The sequence below is a fragment of the Gossypium raimondii genome, chromosome 1, assembly GCF_025698545.1.
Source record: "Gossypium raimondii isolate GPD5lz chromosome 1, ASM2569854v1, whole genome shotgun sequence".
NCBI classification, from domain to species: domain Eukaryota; kingdom Viridiplantae; phylum Streptophyta; class Magnoliopsida; order Malvales; family Malvaceae; genus Gossypium; species Gossypium raimondii.
Window position 1 is genome coordinate 39945960 of NC_068565.1, and position 12878 is coordinate 39958837.

Genomic DNA, 12878 nt, shown 5'->3' on the forward strand with positions numbered 1-12878 from the left:
TATATATAATAAGTTTACATATATATAAATATGTACTCATCGTTAATTCATCCACTTAATAGAACAAAAGCTTAATTGCTTCTTTAATCCCTTTAATTTATTTTAATCTATAATTCAACTTTTATCCTATACGCGATCTAGTCCTTATACTATAATAATTCTTAATTCATGAAATTTCACTTAACTGAAATCTAATTAACTACATAAATAACTTAGTAAATATTTTTAATAAATATTTACGAGTTTGATTTACGGGAACGAAGTCCCGGTAATGCACTTTATGACACCTCTGACTATAGGGTTGTTACAGTGCAATTCATCTGGATGTCTTATTCCTTCTCGAAAATTGTGGTTGTTATTCCCTCATCTGCCCACATCGAGTCACACATGTGGTGCACTAATGCACCCATTATCAATTTCCAGAAAGTGGAGTGGTATAATGGGGATCGAGTACTCTGACAGTTCGGTTGTATACAGTATATCCCAACACTGCCAATGCAATTGGGGAAGATCCACGGGATTAACAAGAAGGGAAAACAAGGAAAAATTAGGCGGTAGTGCATCAACAATATAATGTAGTATGAGAAAACTGAATGGGTCGGAGACTTAGATGAATCTTTCTTTTGATTTGCATCCATCGTTAGATTACATACAATGGTACTTCAATATGAGCAAATTGTATTTATTTGGTGGGCAATCGATTGTAGCCCCCCTACACATGCGCCGTCTTAGGCAACCTACCCATCCTCTTCTGCATATGCCTCCTACACTCGAGCTAGAGCCCTCGCTGGAACCTAAGCTAACACCCAACCCAGAGTGGTCTCATACACAGTCTAGGGATAGTTATCATTTAGACTTGGGGGTCGACGACTATTTTTCAAACTCGTCAGGCCACAGATATCATTTAGAATTTCTCGGATCCAGTTTTGATATACTTGATCCGAGATCAATGATGACGTTTGAGATCTTCAGCCTATTACCACCGCAGCACTCTACTCTTCCCGGGCAAACGTTTGGGGCATACGATTTTTCTACTATGTTTAGGACAGTCCCAGGTTCGGGTGAGGAAAACGTTGATCACCACAAAAAAAGTTTACCTCAAGGATCACACAATCAAATCATCAATTTTAGAGGTTTCTGCAATTTCAATAGTCAAGTTTGTATTTATTTAATAGTAGTAAAATATAAATGCAAAAATACAAACTTTGTAATTTTAAAGGACATATGTTGAAACAAATTTAGAACATATAAATTATCGACTTACATACATGTAAAACATACCCGTAAAAATTAGATTCATTGCACCAAACTTGGAACCAACTTTGTAATTTAAATTAGATTCATTGTAACAAACTTGGCACCAACTTTGTACTTTAAATTAGATTAATTAGAACAAACTTGAAACAAACTTTGTCATTTCAATTAGATTCATTGGAACAAACTTGGAACAAACTTTCTAATATAAATTATATACATTGGAGTAAATTAGCTCAATTCCTACCCAATCGCGACGATTGTCCAATACGGTAAGTTCACTATAGGAATTTACTCTGATTATGCATAGCTAATTTGCATACGCCACAAAGCTTCCCGTTGATTTTCTCCTTAAGGTCCATTTCATTATGGATTCAGGTTGATTACAGATGACCTTTTAGATTCCTATACAACCCTTTGTCTAGGACAAGCTTGAAAGTCGTCGGAGGCACCTCTCATATAGACAAGTCAGGTAGGATGGGGAACTCGTTCTCTCGAACACGTAACATGCACTCGAGAGTGTACACCTCATCGATAAGCTGTTCAATATTGAGCGAGGCGCGACCATAGGTTGCCACGACATATACACAAGGATAATGAAGTGTCTAGAACTTTCTGCGATCGTACCATCTATTTCGGAGATCAACTTCGTAGGACATAGGTGGTATAACGAGTTGACGATTGATGGTCTCTGTAACACCCCTAACCCGTATCCGTCACTAAAACAGGGTTACAAAGTATTACTAGAAATTACAGATTAAGTAAACATATATTTCATTTTATATAGTATTCATGTTAGAAATCAAGTATAAAGTCTCTTATATGAACCCTCGAAGTCCAAAACATGCATTAGAAATGAGTCGGGACTAAACCGGGTACTCAGAGAATTTTTCAAAAAATCTTAAATTTTTTTTCCTCGGTACAGAGGTCACACGGCCGTGTGGTCAAGCCGTGTGGTTCATACACGACTCAGACACACGCCCTGTCTCTGCCCGTGTAGATGAAAATAAACTATTTTCCAAGCCACATCAAAGCATAATATCACATTCACAAACCATATCAAAGCATTTAAAATAAGTCTGAATCTTGCCTTAAACATGAAAGAACATCACATACAACCAATGTATCCTTAGGTACCTCAGATGACAATTTATTATCATGTTAATCTATCATTCATACTTACCTATTTACTAAATGCATATATGCATGATTACATTCATTCTTCAAACATGATAGATCCACTTATAAACATATCAAAAATATGTCAAACACAAGTCATTCCAATGGATAGTTTCATTCAAAACATTTACATGCCATTGTTGGCTAAATAACCTATACATGTCATTATAACCATAATTGATTTACCATATATACCAAAATAGGCCAATGGATAGTGTGAGTGATCTCCGCTAAGCTTCGAATCCAACGAGCTTCCGAATTACTATAGAACAGGGGAAAATAAAATGGAGTAAGCATGTAATGCTTAGTAAGTTCGTATAACATGATAATTAACTTACCATTCATTCATGTTCAAGATAAACATGCAAGACACATTCAACCAACTTGATCACAAGCCCTAGCACATATCTTCATCATCCTTGTTAGTCATATATTTCATTCAAATATCAAGAAATATGCATAGGCTCAACAGTAATCAGATTACCATACAAATATGCTTTCCACATCATGTATTCATATAGCATATACAAATCATATCCATGTATTTTAAATACATTTTCATAATAATTCGTCTTGAGTTAAAACTATTTCATGTCAAAAATTTGCCCATTAAATCAATTGAAATGTCGATGGTTACACGGGTAGTACGACCGAGGTGTACAAATATATAATCATAGATGAACATATTCATCAAACAAGTTCCATGTTCATATAGCATTATCTCATATTTTCATAAGTCATGTATTATCATTTTCATGTATTTTAGGTAGATACGTGTAATAATTCATTTTGTATTCATATCTTCTCATGTCAGAATTTTGCCCGTGTAATTTTATTTGGAATATCGATGGATACCCCCGTAGTACACTCGAAGTGTACAAATTAACAATCCACCAATTCATATTTGAGATTGCTCATTAAAGCACATAATCAGAAAATCCTCTCTTGAGCCATATAACAGGAAGCTCACAAAGAGCCATTAATAGGAAAGCTCATAAAGAGCCTTTCAAGAAGCTTATCTGGGCTATATAATGGGAAGCTCACATAGAGCCATAATCAGGGAGTTCACATAGAACTGTTAATTAGGAAACTCACAAAGCTCCTTTAATCAAGAGCTCCGGATAGCCATATATCGGGAAATTCAAGAGAGCCATATCAGGACGCTCACAAAGAGCTGCATTTGTGTCTGCAACATATGCAGGATCACAACCGATCATAAAACAGGACGCTCACAAAGAGTTGCATTTGTGTCTGCAATATATGCAGGATCATAACCGATCATAAAATAGGACACTCACAAAGAGCTACGGTAGTCCGCAACACATGCAGGAATACTACCGATCAGGATGCTTGCAGGAACCATATAACGAGAATCTCGAGAGGGCTTATAACGAGATGCTCATAGGAGTTGTGGTGTGTCGCAACATATGCAGGACTACAACCAATTCAGGAAATCTCGTATCCAGCGAATTCTATTATTCAAATGGGACTTATCATGCATCGACTTTGTCGGATATAAGATTAATTTCATATTCATGACAATGATACAATTCACATACATATCATTCAGTTTAAAACATATGAATACACAATTTAGTTGCACGAACTTACCTCGACAAATGTTCATGTACACAATATCTACTAATCATATATTTTCTCTTTTCTTCGTTCTAACTCCGAATTTGGTCTATCCGGATCTATATGAATGAATTTAACATCAATTCATGTTCATTTCAATTCAATTCACATCTTTGACAAAATTACCATTTTGCCCCTAAACTTTTAATTAATGACGATTTCGTCCCTAGGCTCGGAAAATAAAATTCATACAATTTAATCCTTATTCCAAGCCTAGCTGATTTTTACATGTAAAAATTACAGCCTATGTATTTCGTAAAATTTAGAATATTTCCATGAATTTCACATCTTTATAATTTAGTCCCTAAATCAATTTTTCATCAAATTTCCCTTTACAAAAGTTGTTTACCTATCAACAACCTTTCATTTTCTATCATAAAACATCATAATTAAACTATGTTTATCAATGGAAAAACCCTAGTTCTTTGATAACTTTACAAATTAGTCCTCGAGATAGCTAGATTAAGTTATTGCAATATTAGAAATATAAAAATCATTAAAAAGATAAGAAAACATACCTAATTGATCAAAATAAGTTTGCTTGAGCTACTTTCTCTTAGCTAGGGTTTCCATGGAAATAATTTGGGAAAGATGATGAAAATATGATATTTTCATTATTTAATTAATTATCATCTTTTATTTTTTTTCACTTTCCAATTTCATCCTTTTCTTTATTTTATTTTCCATGGATGGATCATCATCCTTAACCATTAAGCATTTTTAAATGGTCTATTTACCATGTAAGGGCCTCCACTTTAAAGTTTTATAGCTATTTAATCCCTTTAGCTATTAGAAATCAACTTTTGCACTTTGTGCAATTCGGTTCTTTATCAAATTAAACATGTAATCGGTAAAATTTCTTTACGAAATTTTCATATGAAATTATTATTGTACTGTAGATCATAAAATAATATTAAAATAAAATTTCCTTTCAGAATCGAATTTGTGGTCCTGAAACCACTGTTCCGATTTTACCAAAAATGGGCTGTTACAACTCTCCCCCTTAAGAATTTTCGTCCTCGAAAATCTTACCAGTAAAGAGGTTCAGATATTGCTTTTTCATAGTTTTCTCCGGTTCCCAAGTAGATTATTCCGTATCATGTCATTGCCAGAAAAATTTTACTAAAGCTACCTTTTTATTTTCCAGTTCTTTCACTTCAAGTGCCAGAATTTTGATCGGTTCCTCATTATAAGTCATGTCAGACTGAATTTCAATATCTATCGGAGAAATAAAATGTGACGAATCTGAGCAATACCGTCATAACATAACATATGAAAAATATTATGAATTCTGTCAAGTTTTGGCGGTAATACCAATCAGTATGCAATAAGTCAAATTCTTTTAGTAATCTCATATGATCCAATAAATCGAGGACTTAATTTGCCTTTACAGCCAAACCGGAGAATTTTCTTCTAAGGTGAAACTTTCAAGAATACCTTGTTGCTAATTTGAAACTCTATTTCTTTTCGTTTTAAATCCACATAGGATTTCTGATGATCAGGTACTGCTTTTAAACTATCTCGGATCATTTTCACATTTCTTCGATTTTACGAATCAGATCAACTCCATGTATCTTTTTCTCACTAAGCTCTGTCCAATACAACGGAGTTCTACATTTACGACCATACAGAGCATCGTACGATGCCATTTTAATTTTGGAATGATAACTATTATTGTATGCAAATTCAACTAAAGGTAGATACTTTTCCCAGTTACCTTCAAATTCTAATACACAGCACCGAAGCATATCTTCTAAAATATGAATCACACACTCAAACTGTCCATCAGTCTAAGGATGGAATGCGGTACTGACATGTAACTATGTACCCAAAGCTTCTTGCAACTTATTCCAAAATCGAGATATGAATCGTGAATCTCTATTAGAAATAATAGAAACTGGCGCACCATGTAATCTAACACTCTCAGAAACATATAATTCAGACAATCTATTAAGTGAGAAATCCATTCATACTAGGAATAAATATGCAAACTTCGTCAAACGATCGACGATTACCCAATAGCATCTTTCTTTTTCAGAGTCACGGGTAATCCCTCTACAAAATCCATAGTAACTTTATCCCATTTCTATTTCGGTATTGTCACTGACTGTAACAGTCCCGAAGGTATCAGTACCTGATGTTTAGCTTTAACTTACTGACATATAAAACATTTAAATAAAATTTAAAAAATACGGCATTTCATTCCAGACTACCAGTACATCTGTTTTAAATCGTTATGCATTTTATTATTCCCCAGATGAACAGACATAGTACCACTGTAAGTGTAACACCCCTAACCCGTATCCGTGGCCGAATTAGGGTTACGAGGCATTACTGAACAAAACACAACCATCTCAAAATCAATACATATACATTATATATATTATTTAAATATAATAAACTTAGTCAAATATTAAATATGCAAAATGTTAAACTTCTCTTCTAACCATTTTTAATAAACAAAGACATTATAATCCAACTAGTGAAAACATTACAAACTAGCAAATCCATAAGGAAATAAACCATTTTAGTATGGCTATTATATTCATATACAATACAATAAAGTACGACCTTCAAAACATTTATCTAGTCTGTACATGCCATAGTTAGAAGTTAAATATTTTAAATACCGAGATAATAGATAGAGTGATGAACTTGCTGACGATCCCTGAGCTTGAAGGTTGATTTTTTTTATCTATAAAACAGATAGACGTAAACAAACAAAGTAAGCTTACATAGCTTAGTAAGTCTATAGCATAACTAAAATATATATAAAAGAAGAATCATATAAATTCATAATTAAACTTATTGAAATCGCAAATACCACATATTGTATATTTAAATACTCATCAAAAACTTACAACCTAATACTTTTATATATCATTTACATATAATCAAATGCATACATCATTATCAAATACCTAAAACCGAACGCATATTTATATACTTAACAAATTTTATAACCGAATATATATATAAATTCATACTCATCAAATACATATAAGCGAATGTTTATATGCTCATCAAACACAATGACCAAATGTATATACATATTCTTTAAATCCATATGACTAAATCATATACATATCCGATACATGTAAACACATAATGTGAACAGATTCACCAAAGATAAAACACCGCTAGGCTTAAAGCCCGATTCAATACAACGCACTTAGCACGCTAGACATAAAGTCCGAAATGTTTCATTTGGCGTCAAGCACCGCTAGACTTAAAGTTTGAAATGTTTCACCGGCATCAAGCCTGCTAGACTTAAAGTCTGAAATGTTTCACCGGCGTCAAGCCTGCTAGACTTAAAGTCTGAAATGTTTCACCGGCATAAACCTGATACGCACTGCGCCTAAAATCTCAATTCACAGAAGTTGTATCTTATATTTGTATATATTATACACATAAAAATTCAACTCAATAATTTATAAACTATATCTTTAATCCACATAGGTATATAAAGTTCAGACATCAAATTCAGCTCAATAACTTAATTATACATCCAAATATATATATATTAAAAATGGTAGTTTGTAATGTTTTTACTAGTTGAATTATAATGTCTTTGTTTATCAAAAATGGTTAGAAGAGAAGTTTAACATTTTGCATATTTAATATTAGACTAAGTTTATTATATTTAAATAATATATAATGTATATGTATTGATTTTGAGATGGTTGTGTTTTGTTCAGTAATACCTCGTAACCCTAATTCGGTGACAGATATGGGTTAGGGGTGTTACATTTGATTGGTATCAGAGCTACAGTTTAGTCGATTCTAGGACTAACGTAGCGCGTGTGAGTCTAGCTATACATGCCATACTTTATACTACGATAGTGTGATGACTTCTGACATTTGAAAATGTTTTTTCGCATAGTAATGGGTCTCGATCGAGTCGTAGCTGATGATGTTGAGAGTATAGCGCCTGCTCCCGCGCAAAGGACAGAGTCGGTCGATTCTCAACCGACCTCAAGTAACCAGGAGGGAGGCTAAACAAGCCTTTTACCAAATGATGAATGACTGCTTTACTTAATATATCCAGACTAATCCGGCTGCAAAACAACCTCCACCCCCGATTAATCCATCTTCTATTCCTGTTATACCTCAAGTGAGTGATTCGTTGAGATTACTTAAGCCTTCTGTTGATAAAATTCAAAAACACAAGGCTGAAGAGTTTAGAGCCACTGATGATGATGATGCTGAGCGAGCTGAATTCTAGCTCAACAATACTATTCGAGTGTTGATGAGTTATCTTGCACCCCTGATAAGTGCTTGAAATGTGTCATATCTTTGCTACGGGGCACTACATATCACTAGTGGAATACACTAGTATCGGTGATTCTGAAAGAGCGAGTAACCTGGGAGTTCTTTCAGACTGAGTTCCGTAAGAAATACATCAGCCAGAGATTCATTGATCAGAAATGCAAGGAATTTCTTGAATTCAAACAGGGTCGGATGATAGTGACAGAATATGAGCGGAAATTTGTGAGACTCAGTAGGTATGCTAGAGAGTGTGTTTCGACTGAAGCTATTATGTGTAAAAGATTTGAAGATGGGCTGAATGAAGATATTAAACTGTTAGTTGGCATACATGAGATAAAAGAGTTTGTAGTACTTGTTGAACGAGATTGTAAAGTTGAGGAGCTCGGGAAAGAGAAGAGAAAAGCTGACTTTGAAGCTCGAGATTCCCGTAAAAGATCATTTAGTAAATTATTCCGATCGCCTCGAGGAAATTCAGAGAGGATGATACCCGATCTAAAGTTACTGTAGGGTTTCCTAAACATGATCGAGATCGACCCCCTATTAGTTCACGAGCTACTTCAGTTGCTAGTGTTGGTAATGTTTGACAAAATAGATCAGAGTGCAAGCATTGTGGTAAATGGCATCCAGGAGATTACAGATTACATGATCGGTCTTGCTTTAAGTGTGGATCAAAGGATCATTTTATTCGAGAGTGTCAGATGGTGGCCGAGCAAAATACTGTACAGAGTACCAGACCGAGTAATGCGTCAGTACGAGGTATACCACCCAGGCATACGGGTAATGTAAGTGGAAGTCAGAGAGGGACAATGGACACGGCAGTTCCATCTGAGGCTCGTGCACCTGCTAGAGCATATGCCATCCGTGCTCGAGAGGAGGCTTCTTCTCCAGATGTTATTACTGGTACTTTCACTCTTTATGATACTAATGTTATTGCATTGATTTATCCTGGTTCGACTCATTCTTATGTGTGTGAGACTTTAGTATTCAGTAAGACTCTACCTATTGAGTCTACTGAGTTTGTAATTAAAGTATCAAACCCCCTGGGCCGGTGTGTTTTGGTTGACAAAGTGTGTAAGAATTGTCTGTTGATGATTCAAGATTTGTGTTTTCCGGTTGATTTAATGTTGTTGCCATTCGACGAGTATGATATTATTTTGGGTATGGACTGGTTGACTTTACACGATGTTGTGGTTAACTGCAAAAGAAAGACTATCGATTTAAGGTGCCAGAATGACGAGATTATTCAGATTTAATCTAATGATCTGAATGGTTTACCAGGAGTGATATCCTCGATGTTGGCTCAAAAGTATGTGAGAAAAAGGTGTAAATCTTACCTTGCATATGTTCTTGATAGTAAAGTGACCGAAAAGAAGATTGAATCTGTGCCAGTTGTGTGTGAGTATTTAGATGTGTTTCCCGAAGAATTACCGGGTTTGCCACCTATTCGAGAGGTAGAATTTGGAATTGAGTTAGTACCAGGGACAACTCCAATTTCAATAGTTCCATACCGTATGGCACCAACTGAATTAAAAGAGTTGGAAGCACAGTTGCAAGAGTTGACAAATAAAGGTCTAGCACGACCGAGTTTTTCTCCCTGGGGTGCACCAGTTCTATTTGTGAAAAAGAAAGATGGAACGATGAGAATGTGCATTGATTATCGGTAGCTCAATAAGGTGACTATAAAGAATAAATATTTGTTGCCACGTATTGACGACTTGTTCGATCAGCTAAAAGGGGCTTCAGTGTTTTCGAAGATAGATTTAAGATCGAGTTACTATCAGTTGCGAGTTAAAGACTTTGATGTGCCAAAGACAGCTTTTCGAATGAGGTACGAACATTACGAGTTCCTGGTTATGCCTTTTGGACATACTAATGCACCTGCTATTTTCATGGATTTGATGAATCGGATCTTTAGACAGTATCTAGATCAGTTTGTGGTAGTATTCATAGATGATATTTTGATCTACTCTCGTGATGAAACTGAGCATGCTGAACATCTGAGACTTGTGTTACAGACTTTACGAGAAAAATAGTTGTATGCAAAGTTCAGTAAATGTGAGTTCTGGTTACGTGAAGTCAGTTTTCTGGGTGATGTTGTATCAGCATCGGGTATTCGGGTTGATCCGACTAAAATTTCAGCTATACTTAATTGGAAACCTCCAAGAAATGTCTCTGAAGTTCGGAGTTTTCTGGGACTCGCTGGGTACTATAGACGGTTCCTGAAAGGTTTTTCTGTGATTGCGACCCCGATGACAAAGTTGCTACAGAAAGATGTTAAGTTCGAGTGGTCAGAAAAGTGTCAGAAAAGCTTTGATCAGTTGAAAGCCCTTTTGACCGAAGCTCCAGTACTAGTTCAGCCGGAGACGGGTAAGGAATTTGTTATTTTTAGTGATGCATCTTTGAACGGTTTCGGCTGTGTTTTGATGCAGGGAGGCAAGGTTGTAGCTTATGCCTCGAGACAGTTAAAGCCACATGAAAAGAACTATCCAACACATGATCTCGAATTGGCCGCTATTGTTTTTGCTTTGAAAATATGGCGACACTATTTGTTCGGTGAAAAATGTCATGTTTATTCTGATCACAAAAGGCTGAAATATTTGATGACTCAGAAGGATCTAAATTTGAGACAGCGACAGTGGTTAGAGTTGCTAAAAGATTACGAGCTTGTGATTGATTATCATCCAGGAAAGCCTAATGTTGTTGCGGATGCCCTAAGTCGAAAATCACTATTTGTTTGCGTGCAATGAACGCGCATATAGCTATGTTTGATTATGGTGCAATAGTAGCTGAGTTGAAAGTAAAACAGTTATTTGTTCAACAGATTTGTAAAGCTCAGAAAGCCGATAATGATTTAATTGCAAAACGGGCTCAGCGTGATTTGAATGTTGATTCAGAGTTTCTAGTTGATGCTGAGGATTGTTTGAGATTTAGAAATCGACTATGTGTTCTAAAAAATTTAGAGTTAATTCAGATGATCTTGAATGAAGCTCATAATAGTCGATTATCTATTCATCCGGGTAGCACGAAAATGTATAATGATCTAAAACCGCACTATTGGTGGCGCAATACGAAGCGAGACATTTCTGACTTTGTTTCGAAATGTTTAATATGTCAGCAAGTAAAAGCGGTGCATTAGGTACCTTCTAGATTGCTTCAGCCGATCATGATACCTGAATGGAAATGGGATCGAGTCACGATGGATTTTGTATCCGGTTTACCGTTGACACCGAGCAAGAAAGATGCAATTTGGGTTATTGTTGATAGATTGACAAAATCAGCTCACTTTGTTCCGGTCTGTACTGATTATTCACTTGATAAACTTGTTGAATTATAGATTTCTCAGATTGTGAGGTTGCACGGGGTACCTATTTCTACTATTACGGACAGAGACCCGAGATTCACATCACGATTTTGGAAGAAACTGCAAAATGCTTTAGGTACGAAACTACACTTTAGCACAGCTTTCCATCCGTAAATAGATGGCCAATCTGAACGAATCATTCATATACTTGAGGATATGTTGAAATGTTGCATTCTCGAGTTTTAAGGTACGTGGGATCGATACTTACCTTTGATTGAATTTGCGTATAATAATAGTTTTCAATCTAGTATTAAAATGGCACCTTACGAGGCTTTGTAAGGTTGTAAATGTCGTACACCATTGTATTGGACCGAGCTTAGTGAAAATCAGATTCATGGGGTCGATTTGATTAAAGACACCGAACAGAATGTGAAAGTGATTCTGGATAGTCTAAATATAGCACCGGATATTCAGAAATCGTATGCAGACTTGACAAGAAAAGATATAGAGTTTCAGATTGGAGATCAAGTCTTTCTGAAAGTCTCACCGTGGAAGAAAATACTCAGATTCAGTCGTAAAGGCAAATTAACTCTGAGATTCATTGGACCGTATGAGATTATAGAGCATGTCGAACCGGTTGCTTATAGATTGATGTTGCCACCTGAGCTAGAAAAGATTCACAATTGTTTCATGTTTCGATGCTTCGTAGATACCGATCTGATCCTACACATGTGATTAGTCCATCAGAGATTGAGATTAGATCTGATATGTCATTTGAAGAACCGATTTACATTCTAGCTCGTGAGGTTAAAGAGTTACGAAATAAGAAAATTTCGTTAGTTAAAGTATTGTGGCATAAACACAGAGTTGAGGAAGCAACTTGGGAGCCAGAGGATACAATGAAAGAACGCTACCCACACCTATTCACCGATAAGATTTTAGGGGACGAAAATCCCTAAGAGGGGAGAGTTGTAACAGCCCAATTTTGATCTTAATCGAACATAGTGGTTTCGGGACCACGTATTTGAGTTAGAAAAATATTTTAATATTATTTTTAGTGTCTATTATATGTTAAGTTATAGGTGTGAATTTCGTGTGGAAATTTAATCGTTTGAAGGTTCAATTCGATGAAAAGGGTTTAATCGCATAAAATAAAATTTAGAGGTTAGATCTTAAAAGCACCTATTTGTTGTTGTCTTTTTAAGTGGGAGATCTAAAGACGTAATTAGACCAAGAT

At 35.4% G+C, this 12878-nt stretch overlaps 1 protein-coding gene across 1 annotated transcript; it reads left to right on the plus strand.

Moving 5' to 3' along the window:
• The first annotated feature begins 11083 nt into the window (after nucleotides 1-11083).
• Nucleotides 11084-12600, plus strand: LOC105787016 (uncharacterized). Its single transcript, XM_012613483.1, has 3 exons — nucleotides 11084-11258; nucleotides 11675-11777; nucleotides 12351-12600. Exons 1-3 carry the CDS (start codon nucleotides 11084-11086, stop codon nucleotides 12598-12600), a joined length of 528 nt encoding a protein of 175 aa, XP_012468937.1.
• The last annotated feature ends 278 nt before the right edge of the window (nucleotides 12601-12878 follow it).